The sequence below is a fragment of the Centroberyx gerrardi genome, chromosome 20 (assembly GCF_048128805.1).
Source record: "Centroberyx gerrardi isolate f3 chromosome 20, fCenGer3.hap1.cur.20231027, whole genome shotgun sequence".
NCBI classification, from domain to species: Eukaryota; Metazoa; Chordata; class Actinopteri; order Beryciformes; family Berycidae; genus Centroberyx; species Centroberyx gerrardi.
The window spans coordinates 15200789-15219257 of NC_136016.1; the positions used below are offsets into that span (position 1 = coordinate 15200789).

At 41.7% G+C, this 18469-nt stretch overlaps 1 protein-coding gene across 2 annotated transcripts; it reads right to left on the reverse strand.

The window, feature by feature from the left end:
* Positions 1 to 1641: 1641 nt before the first annotated feature.
* On the reverse strand, positions 1642 to 18401 carry fra10ac1 (FRA10A associated CGG repeat 1). 2 transcript variants are annotated; one of them, XM_071916501.2, is made up of 14 exons: positions 18313 to 18401; positions 17392 to 17471; positions 16993 to 17085; positions 16352 to 16397; positions 15840 to 15916; positions 15515 to 15598; positions 14958 to 15042; positions 13605 to 13650; positions 5830 to 5943; positions 4912 to 4954; positions 4513 to 4649; positions 3975 to 4025; positions 2650 to 2734; positions 1642 to 1862 (listed from the first exon to the last, which is right to left on the reverse strand). In XM_071916501.2, the coding sequence occupies exons 1-14, from the start codon at positions 18328 to 18330 to the stop codon at positions 1820 to 1822; spliced, it is 1002 nt and encodes a 333-aa protein (XP_071772602.1). In that variant the 5' UTR covers positions 18331 to 18401; the 3' UTR covers positions 1642 to 1819. The 2 variants fall into 2 exon arrangements, with proteins under 2 accessions (XP_071772602.1, XP_071772609.1); XM_071916508.2 differs by having other exon boundaries at positions 2650 to 2737.
* Between the last annotated feature and the right edge of the window lie 68 nt (positions 18402 to 18469).

The following is an 18469-nucleotide window of genomic DNA, read 5'->3' on the forward strand; positions in this document are numbered from 1 at the left end:
ATGTGTTGCAGTACCCTTCAGTCTGCGTACATTTGTGGGATACCAAATAATGTAACTAATCCTATTGAGCTGTCATTCAGACATTAGAAATTGATCATTTGACATAATGAAATTACCTCTACTGTATGTATGTATGTGTCATGAGATGTAATATGTGTAAGCAAATAAAAGAATTTATGGAGGTGGAAGTCCACTTACTGTTGTAGCTGCACACTTGTAAACAAACCTTTTTCTACACATCTGATGTTGCTTATCACACTCGCACAAAGATGCTACACACACACAGACACACATGGAGGAACTGTGGCACATTACTTATTAGGGACACACACACACACACACACAAAGTTTTCTAGGGTAGATAAGGCAGAGAATGAACTTGAGGAACCTTGGGCTTGGCTGAGACAGTGCTCGTTCTTACTCGTATATCGTGCGGGGATCTAAGTGGCTCCAAAGCTGGATGAGCCCCTGGGGAAAGAGGATCAGCGGATTGGCTCTGATCCTCTCCCGATACACCGTTGTCTGGCTGTGGTGTTTTCTGACCGTTCAACATCATGTCACGCTCTCTCCAGCTTCTGCACGCACATATCTGGAAACGGCATGGCGTGATGGCCACTGCACACAGTTGTTTATCACTTTTAAACCGGACAGACGCATTATTATACTTGTGCACTCAATCATACTTGTGCACGACATGGGATATTTGAAACACAGGACCATAGGACAAGCCCTATTATCTAACTTTTCCAGCTTGACAACCCTGCCTCACTATGACCATTCCCCTGTTCCCCTCACTTGCAGCCCCTGTGCGTGTGTGAGTGTGTGCACACAGTGTGTAGGTAATATCAGCAAACTGACACAGGAAAGTTAGGTCAAACATTTCAACTGAAAAACAGATGTCTACAATATCAGCAACTGATTGATTGTAAATGCAGACAAGCGTACAAGTGTAGCCAAGGGCCTAATCATATCTTGCAATACTTCAATCGAGAAACAACAGAAGGTTGTTATTATAGAAAATAATGGAACGGGTACTTGAGTAGTAGGTACTGTTTACCACCTGTTACGCTTACATTGCATGAATCACACGGTAAATTGCTTCCCCTCAGAAAGAGAAAGTAAGAGAAAGAGGGTGAGAGTGAGAAGGGGAGAGACAGAGCACAAGGAGAAAGAGTAATTGTCTTTATTTAAGCCAAGCTCTATAATCTCCCCGGTAACCTCACGCAGTTTCCCTCTCTGCAAGCTGAAGTCAAGGCAGGGCTGCAATCTGTCCTTGGCCAGAACGACATCTCCAGCTAATCCCTGTTGTCTTTTCTTGAAGGCTGAGTGCTGTCCAACCTCTTCACACTTGTATTAATAGCAAGGATGGAAATAGCGATGGAAGACTTCATCAAATTAGTATTGTTGCTATTTGTCATTGAAAGTTTACTCACATAGGAGTAATTATTAGATAGTATTTATCTAGAAAATTAACCAAAACTACATAACAGATGAAATCAATAACAGATCATGACCAGGTTGGTGTATTTCACAATAAGAGCAGGTAACTCTAATGTACATGCAGTGTATTTTTCAAGTATTTATCAGTTATTTGTCGTTGTGACAGCAGTAGACATGAGAGAGATGAGACTCAGTGAGAAGTACATGGCAAACAAGTGATGTTTATTTCTGTAGCCGGAATGGAACGTACACGGACACAGACACACACACACACATGCACGCACACAGAGGAAAACAAGAAAAAAACATCCTCTTTACAGTCAATGGTGTTGCGGAAGGAAGTGTAGTTGCGGCAGGGCTGTAGCTGGTGCCAGGTGAGTCAAAGGAACATGTCCTCGAAGTACTCATCAAACTCCTCCTCCCTGAACAGACACGGCAAAACAAAAACACACCTAAAATTCAGCTTCTGCCACTGTGTACTCGTGGTGATGCAGGGTTAAATGATTGTTTTTGTATGGGTGGCCCCCGACTGTAGCCCTGGCAGTGGCAGCGCTATGCTCTACACGCTCGGCTACACTGGAAATTGATTCTCTAAACTTGAATTTTAAAGAGAGCAAACGGACCCACATGCCTTTGCAGGAACCCTTTGAAAGTGTTTCATTTCTGAGGTTGTTTTGTAAAGGCAGGTGGGGCAGCTAAACCTAACCCTAACAAGCAATGTTACTATTTTTCTACTGTTCATTTAGGCTGTTCAAAAACATCTAGATGAACACTTTTTATACATTAACACCTTTTCTGGAAATGTGAGATCTCCTGCTGCTTCCATTGAACTATGACATTATGATATGAGCTTGACACGCTCTAAAAGTGCACCTAAAGGTAAAGTCTCCTTTTTTAAGAATTTGAGAGCACCCCAATCACTATATAACACACAGTGTAATTAAGGAATTGGTCGTATATCCTTCTGAGACATGCATACTTGTATAAATTTCACCAGGGGGGACGGACCTCATGGTGAGCCAGGAGCTGGAAAGGCTTTACTGTCCCGCTAAAGGACACTTAAACACCTAAAGACAGCTTTGTGGAGGGGCTCTAAGTGGTCTATGTACTTTATAGGGTTCAGCGTCCTATGTAGGCTAAGTAGTCTGTGATGGTCTTACAGCAGCTCATTGGGTGTGATTTAATATGAACATTAGCTCTTAATCTCACCTTGACTTTTCCTCCACCGCAGGGGCGGGCCCTCGCCAGTGCTCCGCCTCTGATTGGCCCTCTGGCTCCTCCCCAGCCTCGCTGTCTGCTAGGAGAGGTTCAGAGAGCAGTCAGTCACGCCAGCATGAAACAACGATTATGTCAACGAACGACCCTCATTTGTCAGTTTATATGTCAGGGTTCCCACTGTGGCTCTGATCTAATATTCAATGACTTTCCATAACTAAGTTGGAGCATTTCCACCATCTAAAACAGTATTCCTCCCTGGTTTGTTAATGTTGTTTTTCAGCTCAGAAAAACAGCTGAAAACCACCATCTAATGCGATGAATGCGCGAAACAAGTTGGAAAATACATTCTGGTATATTCCTGTAAAGGGACCCATTTGTAAAATCCCTTGATATTGCCTGACTTCCCAAGAATTTATCAAACTCCCTGACCTTCCCTGTTTGGAACGCACCTCTTAAAATCCCATGATATTCCAGGAAACCAGTGGGAACTTTAAAATGTGTCCAATTCAACCTTGAATAGCTGCTTTAAATGTGTGTGTGAGCGAAAGAGAGAGAAAGGCAGTATTGGGGGTAGTGGTGGGAGGCAGTAGTGGGAGGCAATATTTGTGTGTTTGTGTGGATTCCAATGGATGTTGAACTCAATGGCCTAACCTCTGGACAGAGAAGGGTCATTTTTATTATGTATATGTCCGCCCACACCACCCACCCATCCCTCCATCCATCCATCCATCCAGACCCTGGAATGTGGCCTTCATCTTCTTAAGGTTACACAAAGAACGGGGGCACGAGGGCAAAGACATACTTCATTTTATATTGCTCACAAGGGTAAAGGAGGGAAAGAAAGAAAGAAAAAAAGAAAGAAAGAAAGAAAGAAAAGACAGGAAATAGAAAGAATGAAAAAAAGATAAATAAGGAGAGAAAATACAGCGAGAGAGAGAGAGAGAGAGAGAGAGAGAAAGAAAGAAAAGACAGGAAATAGAATGAAAAAAAAAGATAAATAACGAGAGAAAATACACACAGAGAGAGAGAGAGAGAGAGAGAGAGAGAGAGAGAGAGAGAGAGAGAGAGAGAGAGAGAGAGAGAGAGAGAGAGCGCTGAGTAAATGCAGGCCTGCTGTCAGTCTATTACTATTAACTCCGGGGCTAATGGATGTGTGTTTTCCAGAGGGACAGTCGGGTTGTTTTCACTCTGAAAGTTTGGCCCAGAGGCCTGGGGGAGTAGATGATAAACTGTCCAATGTGTGTGTGTCTGTGTGGTAAAATAGTGTGTGAGTGTGTGTGAGTGTGTGTGTGTGTTAGGGAGGTTATGAAGGCTACCTTTGTCCGAGTCCTGCGACTCGTCTGAGCTGCTGGAGGAGGAGGAGTGATCTGTGGAGAGAGGAGAGGAAGACAGAGCGATAAACAGAGTTATAAAATAAACTACGCTTTACCGTAAAGGGAAAAGTGCAAAATAATGGCGTCAAAGACAAATGAAAAATAAAAACGGTATCGCTTCCAAGAACTTAACGTGAAATAGAACAGGCTGTTCCCCTCTCACTCGATTACTGCCTTGAAATTAATGAGGCCTTTTACTTTGTTAAGAGAGGAGAGGAGAGGAGAGGAGAGGAGAGGAGAGGAGAGGAGAGGAGTGGAGGGGAGAGGAGAGGAGAGGAGGGGAGAGGAGAGGAGAGGAGAGGAGAGGAGAGGAGAGGAGGGGAGGGGAGAGGAGAGGAGAGGAGGGGAGAGGAGGGGAGAGGAGAGGAGAGGAGGGGAGAGGAGAGGAGAGGAGAGGAGAGGAGTGGAGAGGAGAGGAGAGGAGAGAAGAGGAGAGGAGAGGAGAGGAGAGGAGAGGAGAAGAGAAGCTGTGTGGTTTCACCTCTGTGCCGCTTGTGTTTGTGCTTCTTAGAGTGGGAAGACGACTTGGATCTCCTCTTCTTGTTCTTCTTCTGTGGTGGTTCCTCGTTCTCCTCTGAACCCCTCGTGGTCTTCTTCTTTGCTTTCACCTCTCTCCTCCTAAAAACACATATTGAGTTACGTTCACAGTGTCAATGAGTATACGACAACTCCACGCCCAGAAATACTGCTTGAAACCCGTCATGTTCAAAGGCATTTTCAGAGGTACATGAATGATTCTTGGCTAAAATTTTGAATGGATGAAGACATTCTAGACATGTTGTTATGAAGCCTAACGGTGTGAAAGGTCTGGGAAGGTTTCAAAAATGTATGATCATGTCATAAATGTATAACCTGATGGGCAAAAAGAGTGTTGGCTTACTTGTGGTGGTAGTTGAGTTTGAAGGAGCATTCAGGGCATAGTCCTAGCAAAGAGAGCGCCAGACAATATGGCATCATCATCATCGTCATCACTTTGGCACATATATTGTTTATTATTTGTAGTAGTATTGCTGTTGTTGTTATTGTTATCATTATAGCTATAATCAGAGTGCTATAATTTTGACCTTTGCACTCCTTATGACTGGTTGATTGTAATGTTGCTGAACTGGTAAATGAAGCTTATTCTACAGTTGCAGTCACTGTAAGTTGCTCTAAATAGGAGCATCAGCTAAATGTCTAAGATGTAAATGTAAATCTCTAATTTATTTAAATGGCAGCTGATGCTCTCACCCAGAACAACTTATAGTAAGAACCACAGTAGAATAAAATTAAATACATAAATCGCCAACTCTACAAGCAGCTAACAGTAAGAAGTACAAAGGTCAAAGCGACAGCACCCTGACAGGAGTTGTAACAAGTTTCCTGTGTCCCTGCAATGGCCGTGCATAATAAAGACGAGCTCGCTTGAGACGTTAAGAGCCAGGCGGGAAAATATTCTTTTGACAAGACAGGGGCAGGATTAGGGGCAAGCTGGGGAAGAAGGTGGAGAGGGGGAGGTGAAGTGGTCCTTGAAGAGATGAGGACATGAGGATGAGCAGAAAGAATTCGTCTGGATCCGACCTGTTGCACTAGCTTGTTAAAACCGCCTGTCATTTCCTGCTTGACTAAGTTCACTATGACTGGTGGGTCTTCCAATTATGGTAATTATTCTAACAGGATTGTCTACAGTATGATACCTGAAGGAGGATTATTATGCACTGAGTCTTAGGCAGGAGCCTCCACCCAGACACAGTCACAGTCACTCACTCACTCCTTTTAAGAATGATCTGAGAAAATTGAAAGATAATTTGTGGCTTACTGAGTTTGACCAGTGCGTTCCTCTTCTCTCCCTGTTCCACGTAGGCAAAGTTCACCTCCCAGCTCTTTAGGCCGTCCTGCTTCTCACAACGCTTGTTACCGCACTGGAACTGACCTGCAAGACCAGAGAGCGCGTTCACACATACACACACACGTAAGTCTAAGTACTGAAAATACTAATTTTGGCAGGTTACATTTACATTATACTGTACATCAGGCTAGTATAAATGCAGTGCTGTTCTCCTGGGTGTCAACCGGTGCAATGCGGCAATCTCAGTCAAATAATAAGTACTCTAACGCACACCAGAATTACTTAGATGGACACTTTTATTGATTGGCTACATAATAATTGTAGGCCATAGGAGCGAATGACACGTTTCGCATGTTGTTGCTTCGTCAGATGTAGCCGATCAATAAAAGTGCCGATCTAAGTAATTGTGGTGTACGCTTTAATTGCTTGTTTGTTAACAAGCAACCACCGGTTAGGAGTACAAGGATCGAAGCCACAGTACAAATTTTCCTGTATCCTGAGAATGATAATGTATGATAGAGAAGTGCTAGGTAAAGAAGTAAAAGCCAGGGAGACTTTTTTTTAATAAGACAGGAATAGGATTGATGCAAGTAGAAGAGAAAGATATGGGGAAAAGGGATATATGTTTTAGGTTTAAGTCTCCAAAGTTAGGTTGTTTCAGGTGAGCAGCAGCACCCAACTCTGGATCTGCTCACCCTCTGCCATCACTGCATTTTCTTTCTGCCGTATTTTCCACTTCCACCTATAGTACCCCCTTCTGTTCCCTCCCATTTGATCTCTCTCTCTCTCTCTTCTGCCTCCTCTCCCTCTACCTCTGCACCTCTCTCTCCCCCCCTCCCGCTGCTCTCACTCGTCTCCCCGTTCTCATCATCCCTCCACACACCCCAGCGTCCTCCTTCTTCTCCTCCCTCCTCCCGCTCCCCACCCCGTCCGGTCCTGTCCCTCGGGCCTCCCTCCAGCCTTCTTGACAGCCTGCCTATTATCCCAAGAGGGGCTTAAGATGGCATTGATCTGGCCTCTGGGGATCCTCCAGATTGTAACAGAGGGACAGAGTGCGTCAGAGCGGTCCATTCCTGGCCCAAGAATACAAAATGCTCCTTATTCTGAGAGAGGAGAATGACGCCCACCCCAAACTCCACCCACCTAGATCTGGACTCATTCAGGTGATGCGATGCCACCCGTCATGGCTGCCGGCCACTTGGACCATAAGGCAGACTTTCTCTTCACGTGTCGTATGAGATTAAGGCCCTATGACGTCAGCTAGAAAGAGAGAGTTCAGGCTCAAGTGCTAGAGTTTGATTGGTTGGGCTTACTTGCAGGCATAAGGGCAAAATGACATAAAATAGCAGTGAGTGAAATAAAACACAAAAGATATGAGCAGGTGCAGCTGAGATAAAGCCCAGTAGGGCTAGACAATAAGTCACCTAGACAATAAGCAATTATGGATCTAGAAAATCTATGGCTCCAGGGTGATTGCTGCAAATATGGAATATTTTGCATATACGGAATAATAAAGCGAATATTTCACAAAACCACTTGGATACAACTTTTAAAACCTTTGATATTACTTTTCTGAATTGCCTCTGTTCCATCCAACTTATTTCAAAACTCTATGACTGTTTCCTAACTCATACTCTATGAAACAACTCAGATTCAAGTTCAAATGTCAATTTTCAGAATTTGGGAAAGTTGTTCATAAATATTGACTGGCCTGCCCTCGACCACAGGGATAAAACATAGATATATGCTCAAACTTAAAGGTAACTACCGGTATATAGAAACAAACTATATTAGACAACAACTTCCTAGTTAATCAATCATCTTCACAGTGGGGGAGTGTAATTTGTCACATGCCAACACAACATAATAATCAAATTCATCAATCAAATTTTCTTCAACAGGCATTAGTCACATTTTTTAAAAAGCTGCTATGTTTGCGAATAAGCTTTTTTCAGCTACCGTAGAAAAAGCTTATTCGAACTTCAAGGGCAAATGTGGAAACTGTTTTCTCAAACTTTAACAAGTTCTTAGTGAAGGAAAGTAACAGACTAAAATTCAAATTGTCAATGTATCCCTTTAAATCCTTGATGACTGGTCCCTTTACGTATTGTATGGGTGTGACTTGGGACTATGCCACCCTCTTGCCTCGGTGCCAACAACACCGTGAACAGTGACCGGTGCCAGGGAACCTGGGAGAATCCTGTCTCTTCACCATCATCATGACGTCAGTTACAATCACACTGGAATTCTCCCATGACATGTCTCTCTCTCCCTCTCTCCCTCTCTCCCTCTCTCCCTCTCTCTCTTTCTCTCTCCCTCTCTCTCTTTCTCTCTCTCACACACACACACACACAACTGAATCAAATGTATACACAAACCAGTCAGCAGCAAGGCAGCAAGAAAAACCATGTGTTCTGCCCTACTGTAACAACTACCCATTAAGTGCTCTTGATCAAGGCACTGGCCCTGCCAACTGCTCCAGTGAAGCTGCTCACTGCCCAATTCATAAAAGACTGTGGTTGTACTGGTAAGTTAGGAGATGTGAGTGTGTGAATGTGTATAACCCTCCCTCTTCTTACAACTACTCCCCTGGGAGGATGCCATTAATAGGAATTTGTTTTTAGGCAACTTGCCTGACTAAATAAAGTTTAAAAAGTAAATAAATAGAATTAAAGCAAGCAAACTATTTTTTTTGCCTCTTTCTGGTAGTTTTGAGTCTGAGTTTCCCTTTCCTACTTAAAAAAATGTGTTTTGTTTCCCCATAAACAGCTAATATGCACAGCCTTTCTCATGGGTGTTGGGATCAAAAGGCAGATTTTCAAAAGTACGGCTGTACACAGCATTACTGCTTTACAACATTTTACCACAGGCACATATCTGTGTGTGATGCATGATGAAATGATATGTCCGGCTACTCATGGAAAATCTCCACTGTGTTTTGCTGACTAGTGTTTGGGTATCCTCACACGTCAGGCAGGCTAGCCTCACGTGCTGCAGGAGGGGACCTGACATTAGGCTGGCTGACTAAGCCTGTTAGGAGAGGAGACTCCGGTCCTCCTACGTCAATGGATCCTAATGCCACCAGTCAGTGGCCTGAGATCAACAGGGACACGGCCGGACAGATGGCAGCATGATTAACATTCACTGGATGAAGTCACAGGACAGTGACCCGGGAAGGCATTCTCTCACTTTTTATTAACTCTTAGATAACTGGCAAAGTTGATGAAGAACACATTCTTATTAAACAAAATGACCAAGAAGGCATTATCATTGACCAAGAACATATTCTTCTTTAACACCAGGCATGCTAAGTTACCTTACAGCATATTCTTTTTTAACCAGGTATGTTGACTAAGACCATATTATTAGCTGACCAAACAAGTTACTAGAGAACACATTTATTAGCAAGTTGACTATGGACAGATTATTTTTAAATGAGACAAGCTGACTAAGCAAAAAAAACTTTTGGAGAGTAGCTGCAGTTACAAAAATATATACACTCACATCTGGGAGCCTTCTACTGTTGGCTATTGAGCAACTTCTCTGCAGAAGTTGGGGGTTTTGCTCAAAGGCACTGTAATAGTAGTTTCTGTGGAATTCACATCCACGGGCAGAGTCTTCCAGTATTGGGATATGAATTGGCAACCATAAGGTTGTTTTTCTGACCACCCAACCCCACCTCAAAAACCCTCTCGACATAGGGGAACTGATTCAGGATCAGAGTCTGCCTTTTTATACTGGTTGTTCCATAAGATCATATTGACAAGTAATCCTGGCTGCTGACCTAAGATACGATCAGCACTCATTCTATTTTGCAACCTTTATTTACTCCAGAGTGTCCTGTTAAATGAGCAAGCTAAGGAGCATAACATGCAACTGAGATTATGGGTTTGTACAGTATGCGTCTTAAGACCTGCATTGCATGTCATCCAATCTTTCCTGTCTCTCTCCACTGGATACTATCTAAAAACTAGACTTTTTGAAACGTTATATTTGAAGGATAGGTTTATTGCACACTGTTTTTCAGAGCAACACCCTGCCACACACTCACAGTTACACACATTAATACAAGAAGACCAGGCCTGGACAATGACAGTCCTCTATTGTTGGACTGTGACAGCTTAGTGAACACAGACTGTGGACTAACGGGTTATCACTTCCACTATTTAAAGTAGACTCAATTACTTGTCTGGGATTGATTTGTTTTGTCTAGCACAACAGAGCCCAATTGGACAGCCTTATAAAGGGCAAATGCTGCCCATCTTGGAACCCAAGCCAGGCTAAAGTGAGCATTCAAAGCCATTGAAAGGAACTCAGCTTTTATATGGCCCATCACTTTCATTTTAATTAAACAGATAATGAGTTGAAAGAGCCGTTCATTAGAAGGGCATGAATGCATTCAATTTCAGTCATTTGTTAGCAGATTAAATATATGAAAGTGACAAATATCTATAAACCAAATAAAAAAATATTTTAAATTTGTGAGTTACGATGGCCATAAACCACAAAGTCTTGAAAAAAAAAGGAAAGAAGGACAGAAAAACAGGTATGGTGTCTCAAAAAATATGAAAATCCTGAACACAAACCCTGAATTCTGCTGGAAGCGAGTCAAGACAATCCTCAGACTATGATGTCAGAGAGCTGGCTTAGCGTGGCCTCACACTCCAACTAATGGTGGAGCTGGGAATACAGAGGTAGCAGAGGTGGGTCAATCCTAATCCATGCACCATATGTGAGAGAGACAGCTTGGTAGAGTGCGTGTTGAACACTTCTGTTTTTTTTGTTTTTTTTTGAAAGACAAGGAAGTTATATAAGCGAAAGACCTTTCACACACCATTCATTCTGACAGGAGGCCCACCAAAAATAAGAATGGCCTCAACTAACTTTGGCCTTTAACCTCCTGCTGACAGCAAGAGTAAAGCTCAATTTATACCGCGAGGGAAACCCATAGAAAACTGTGATTAAGAGTGAAACACCTGCATGCCTTGCACCCCCACATGTGCATCTGCTCCAGCACAAAATTAGCTCAAGACACATCTCAATATGCTTCTGTCTCATTCAATATGTGCCTTCCCTTCTGTATCATTAAAAAAAATGATTTCTATTCCCGTATCTGACGCTGAGATGTAAGGGTTTGGCAAAATTATTCCAATTATGTGAAGAGTGATCTCTTGTAATGTGAGCAATCTTCAAGAAAGAAATGAAATGCACTGTGGTTACATGGCTCGGGGTCTGTGTTTTCGGAAGCCAGGAGCTATCAAGCTCTTTGAGAAAGGTCTTGACAGCTTCTCCTTCCCCGCGTACACCACTGGAATAAATCATGTGAAGCTTTCAGGGATATGATTGGTTCTAGACAAAAGGCAAAAACAGGGTGGTGGAGTAGTGGAGCAGGGGTGAGGTAAATGTGAATCTCATTTGTCACTGACTGAGTTATTTTAAAAATAAAATAAAATAAAGAATTCCTTAAGCTGGAGGGAAGCATTGGGCGCCCCGGAGGAGGAAAACATGTGCTCTTGATGCCATGTGTTTGATTCCAGCTCATACCCTTTGATGCATGTCATACTTTCTTCTCTTTTGAAAATGAAAGTAAAAATGTCTCCTAACCACACGATAGTTAACCCGTTACCGCGCTCTCCTTCATCCCACGTCTTTCTCACACTATGGCCATGAAACGACAGGTCAATGCTCTTAGTAATCCACCCGATTAGGTGAACGGTAGTCAGCATTACCTAATACCAGCATGACCTAAAGCGCACAGATAGCAACAGACAAACCGCTGATAAGAGGCTGATTTCCAAAAGGGGCAGAGTCGACATATACGTAGTGGCCTTTATTAGGAACACGACACTAAGACCAATTTCCCTTTAAGACAGTAAAAGGGATAGCTCTGTCTTTTTAAAGAGCTTATCTAATTCATCTGTGAGTGGGAGTCTCATTCAGCGCTTTTGTTGTCGAGCCAGCACTGCTAGCTAACACATGGCAACAACCAAACCAAGTTCAGGATAAATCACATGAAACACTTCTTAAAAAGCTTATGTATCCCTTATTATAAAACTGCCTTCTCTTTGCTGCATGACCTGCAGTCCAAGGTGTAAGCATTTGAAGAGTGAACTACTTTGCATCCAATGATGAATAAGAGGCAAAACTGCAGCCTGCTTGTTTGTGAATATATACCTCGCTTTATCGGCCTCCATGTTAAACCAAGCTAAAGCCATGACGACAATAATACAGACCTCATCCTCCTTCAAACCACAGCCCAAACCCTTTGAACTTTGACTGTGACTGTATTCGCATTTGCATTGATTTCACTGGTTCTAAACACTATTGAAGAACCACCTCTCTGGGAGCCATCGATGTACTACAAATCACAGACATGACAGGTGAACCGAAATCCCCTTGGCACCAGTGACCTGATCTAATCCCACTTCCTGTAGAGTGCAGCTGCAGGGGGTGAACTGTCAGAGGGCAGGATTACACAGTCTTAATCTGGAACAACATATTGGCTTATTCAGATTTCTAAGAGATACTGTGGGTGTGTGTATGGATGTGTGTTTCATTTCAGATTGCATCTTTATTGCTTATTTCCCCTGTTTTCTCATGTGTTGACGTGGACATAAGTCAATTATTCAAGTGTGTGTGTGCGTGTGTGTGTGTGTGTGTGTGTGTGTGTGTGTTAATGAGCAATCAAGACAGGTTTGCCCTTTCCCACTTGGTGATACCATCATTCCAGGTTAGTTTATATATATATCTGTACTGTCACTGTCGAGTACACAAAAGGAAGCTAGATACTGTAGAGAGAGGAGGTGCTGTCCTGATCCTGAACAACTAATAGACTGAAAACATTTAGGCTCTGCCAACCTGTCTAGGCTCCTTCCCAAGCTCACAGGTGGAATGAGGTATTCCTTTGTGTGTGAAACATAAACAGCACACCAAGAAGCCACAAGTAAAAAAAAACACACACAAAAAAAGAGAGAAACCAACTAGAAGGTCAAATCTTTTAACTACTTTTGTGACACCATTCTGTCAGGCCAAAAGCTTCAAAGTAAAGTGCAACAAACTTGTTTGGGAAATAGTACCAACTTTAACATGAGGAGAGACTTTTCTTTGTGTAGGAAAGCAAGCTGTGAGCAACTACTGTGTGTAAATTGAGTCTTGACCTCTGCTGCCATCTAGTGGAGAAGATTGGGACGTTTTTTTTGTGGGAGTGCTGGTAAATGTAGTGGAGGGAGAGGAACCCTGTCTGAGGGTTTACAGCCTGTGTGAATTATTAATTCCACAAACACTAACCTCTCTGTGAGCTTATTGGTATTTTAAGTGTAAGCCGAATTGTAGATATCATGTCTGGGTAGTGTAGATGTAGTGTAGAATAGTATAGATCTGATCAGTGTGGTGGGTCTAATTCAATGAAGCATCAGTGATGGGAGGTGCCCACTTGATGACCCAAATTACATACCCACTCTCACCCACCCCACTTTCCTTAACATGCAACTCACCCAATTCGATGGATTGGTAAATGTCACGCTATGGTGTTTTATCTGAATTTTGAATTTTTGGCCCATGTGCCTTGCCTTAATAGTAAGATTATCATTCTCAAAACGGAGGATGATAACAATAATAGTGATTTGGGTTTGAATCTGGCCTGTTATACAATATTTGCTCTCTTCCAAAAAATGTATTGACAACAATGAGTATATTTTATACGCTTTGACAAACTTGTACACACAAAAAAAGCAAAACTGCCTTACCTTTGCCAGAGACAACTTCTGTCTCAATCCGCCATCGAAATCCAAACTGTTGGGTAAAGATAAAAAAAAACATGTAAATTAGCAAACTAGTGTTAATAATGAAACAGCCTGAGCATATATTCAATTTTTTTCCATATATAGGTTTATTTGTGTGCTGTCAAGCCTCATATATCAAAAACCACTGATCAAATTTTGACTAAACTTGTAGGAATGATGCATCTCGCCACTGCGTTCGCCATCATTAGGCCAATCGGATTCATTTGTAAGGATAGCTGGATTTGTGTAGCAAGTTTTGTATCAATTGGACTTAAGGTGTAGGGGGGGAGTTAGGGCCTTTCAAACTGTGAAAGTTTGACCTTTCATTATAGCGCCTCCATCAGGCCAATCAGTGTAATGTTTTTAAAGATAGAACACAGTGCCAGAATGCATCATCCCTCCAAATTCCATCCAAAGCAGACCAGTGGGTCTGGCATATAATGTTTAATGAGTTAAAAATTCTGACTTGTACTTATAGCGCCCCCATTAGGCCAATCAATGTAATTCTTTAAACAGTGGAACAGTGCAAAGATGCATCAACCCTCCAAGTTTTACCTGAGATATCACATTTGACAGATGCACTGACACAGCCTGATCCATTGGCTCTGTATTATTTTCTTAGCAAGCAATAAAGTCCACACACTCTAACGCTCTTCCCACGGTGAAGCATTGCAGCAGTGTAGGTGTTAATAAATACACTGTGGGAGCATTAGGCAGTGTGCAGTCTTTACTGTTTGCTTTGATTTGCTTCATTTTTCTCTGTCCAGCCCCTGTGACTGAGGATTGGGATGGGCGTGTTTTCTCTGTTTTTCTCTGTATTATTTTCTTACAATACATTCTGTAGGTGGATTATTTGTTGTAGTATTGTGTTATGCTTAGCTATATCCTATTCTCTGCTGCTGCAACAGCCCAATTTCCCCAGGAGGATCAATAAAGCTTCATCTAATCGAATCGAATCTAATTTCCCAAACTGATACAATAACATATTAACAATGCCTCCGGTGCTGCGTCTAGAGGCCTTTTCCCACTTCTCAACACTGTATTTCTTAATAACACTAGCCTGCCATCAAAACAAATAACCTACAAACCCATGGGAAAGACCATAATCATATGCAATATTCTGCTATATTGTTAGTTACAGTGTATCTGAAAGTTTATACTGCATTGGTTCATAATACAATCCTTCCATTTGTCCATCGGGTTTGAATTTCCATTACTGAGTACTGAGTTGAATGAGTTGTTTGTTGTATGAGTATTTCTTAAACAGGGTAACCAATCAGTCAATCACTCAATCAATCAATCATCCATTCATCCTACCTTGTTTTCCTTGTATCTGCTGAGGTCGGCTATGCAGTACTCTTTAAACAGTTTGTCGTAATACTTCTTGGCCAATTCCTTCTCCCTGGGACAGAACAAGACCGGCAGAAAGGGAGAGGACAGCACAAGATTGGAAAATGATACATCAGTAGCTTCACTCAGAAATGTTCAAGTAATATTGTTAAAAGCATCGTCTGAAACTAACTTTTTTTTTTGACAACAAGCAGCAGCAGCTAGTGGATTTGGAGTTCCACCACTGAATTGAATTCCTTTAAAGCCAAAGACGCTTTCAGAATAGAATGATCAAACAGATTGAATATTCAACACAGACTGAATATTACAATCGTTAAAATTGAGAGATTTACCAGCCACAGTCTAAATCTATTAGCATTTGACCGGTGGCTTGAGTTAATTTCAAGAGCTGGTTACAAATTATGTCACGTCTTACACATGTTACTGAAAAGGTATTCACGTAGGAGAAAAAGAAAATACAAGGACGTCATGCAAGCTTCAAGCTCTATGCACAACTCGGTTAATAGTTGGCTGTTGATGATTACCATGTCATGTCTTCCTCATCCTCGTCCCTCCAGAGGAAGCGATGATTCTCACGCACCACATCCAGATCCGTCTTGTCTTTGGCTCTGAGAGAAAGAAAAGGTTAAAAGAGGAGAAAGGTTAGGATCACTTTTGAATTACTGCTGCTTTAAATCAGATGCAATTTGTCATGTATGCTTTTTTACACAATGCATCAGACTTGGGCAAAGTAGTGATCTGACATGGTTTATATACTTAAAAGGCAATGATTAAGTTTAGCTCATTTGTCTTTGCCTACGTGTGATGGCACGATTAGATAAGCTTGATCCCGAGAGGCACAATACTCACGTTGAGCGCTTCAAGTCGGCCATCTTCCCTCCATAGTAAAGTATGTAGTCGCTGACAAACTTCTTATGTCGCTCAAACTGAAGATGTCTGCTTAAGGTCAGCCTCTCTCTTTAAATGTTGACAGTTACATGGGTTTGATTCTCCTACCGCTGCATCTCTCTTGCTATTCATTATTTTCCTATCTCTCTTCACTGTAAACTTTGAAAACTGGCTGAAATTTGCTACATTCTCCAGTTTTAATGTCTTTTAAGGTAACTGTTTTAAGGTAACTCAAGTACTCAGACCAACAAGAAATACACCTCTATGGGACTGTTACCTGATGGTGTTGTGGTGCTGTTATATAATATTAAAACAACTCACAGTACAGGAATCAGATGGTGATTGGCTGATGGTGCGAGTTCACAAGGTGGTTGGACTTTTTTCTGTTCTTTCTGTGTTTTATTGTATTTTATCAATCTGTTTTATCACTTCACATCTGTGTTTTAGCACTGTGCAAATGAATTAAAGGATACAGCATTCAGCGATATCAGGTGAGCTCTTCTGTTCCTGGCTTCCTCTCTGAAAAACAGGAAATAGAATCAGAAAATATCAGGAAGATTATTTTAGTTAGCTCATGTTACCAGCATAATTTTTTATCAGAGTGTGATTTGATAAAAAAAAAAAATAATAATAATTGAGGCACAGTATCACTATCATTTCATGAGTGTGAATAATTGAAATACATATGGTCGGTACAGAATAAGTAGCACAGAAACCAATGTATTCAAAATAAATTCATTGTTCATTCATTCATTGTTTAATGTACCACGAATAAAGAACAAGCATTATCTGGTTATGATAATGTAAGGACAATGTATTAAAATGACCATGACTTGTAAATGTTTGAAATAGCCTTCATGAAGTAAGTCAAGAGTAAGCCTTAGTTTGTCATAATGCAGTAAGGACAATGGGATTAACGCAGTAAATTAGATTAATTGCAATGTGAACAAGTAAAATACATGTAATTAAAAAGGTATAATGCTCATTTTGTTACGATGCCAGGACAACAGAACAATTGTGACCATGAATACCTACTGAAATACATGAAATACATAAAGGAAGAGAGGAGTAAGCTTTACCTTAGTATAAAATATGATGTTTGATTGTACACTACCTGTCCGTTTCATTAGAGTGGAAACTCCGGTGGGCCACCTTGGAGTGTCTTCCTTTCTGGAAAGGCTTCTGTAAAATTTCATCCTCACGTTTCCTGTCAACAAAGGCACAAATTATTAAATAAAGGACCTGCAGTCTACCCATATCAGTCTAGATGTGAGCTATACATGTGACGATAAGCCAGATATATCAGTTTATGCATGTAAATCCATGTCTGTTTTATAGGCATGGAGTCACAACTGAAGAGGGACATGAACTTCTTCACAGTCCCCCGACAAAATACTGTAGTTTAGCATTTGGTCAGCTCAGATGGCATCGTTTAGATAAGCAAGGTTTGACTATATTCATAAATATTCTTGAGTCTAATTCAAATATTTAATTCTATAGTCTCCCGTTTTACCGTTTAAGGCCTCTCTGTGAGGACTCTCCCTGTCCATCATCATCACTGAAGTCGGAGTCATAGCCGCCTCCTCCGTGCACCTGAGGAAATACAGCAGGAAATCTGTGCTGGCGGCATGACTGATCATGCACAACGTGTATGTGCACACACACACACACGCATATGCATGCACAAACATACATGCACACAGAAGCAAAAAACATGGATGCATGCATACAGAAACTTACAATGTGTGACAGTTTTAAGTGTGGCAGGTTTGTTATCTAACTCGTGTGCCACTTGGTATTATGTATCATTGTCTGATAGTTCAAACCAAATCTTCATCATCACCATCATCTGCTGCACACATGAAGTGACTTTGTATATTAAGGTTAGCTGTGGTGCAAGGTCTGTATCAGCATACAGTATGAAATACAATGCAAGACCAAGATGTGCCCTCTCTCTCTCTCTCTCTCTCTCTCTCTCTCTCTCTCTCTCTCTCTCTCTCACTCTCTCTCACTCACTCTCTCACACACACACACACACACACACACACACACACACACACACGCAACCTAAGCCAGCTCAGCATCTCGTTGCCTGGATGAGGTCAAGCTAACAAGCACAGAGAAACAGGAAACAGACCATGTATTTTCAGTTTCTAGAAACCACTGAGCAGAACACCTTTAACATTAGCTATTATTAGCCTAACGTTTTAGCTCTGTGGCACATGAATGCTCGCCAGTAGTAGAGACTAGCAACATAGTAATGCTCGATAACCATATAGGCAACTATGTAGGCTAATATTTCTGACTATCCATCTAGCTAGCCAGCTAACAAGCTAACTGTCTAATAATAAGAAGTAAATGAATCACTAAATAAATATTTTCTTCACCGATCAAATCGGACAGCTTGAAACAAAAAAATTGTGTAGATTGGTACCTTTACAAGATTATCCATGAGTTTTCTTCAGTCTCCCCACTGCCTTCTAAATGTTTACAAAACCCATAGGAGAGTCGCCAGTCGATGACGTAGCAAAGCAAACGCGGTATGATGACGTCGAACTACACCCCTGAACGCTTCGCCCACTTCCATAAAT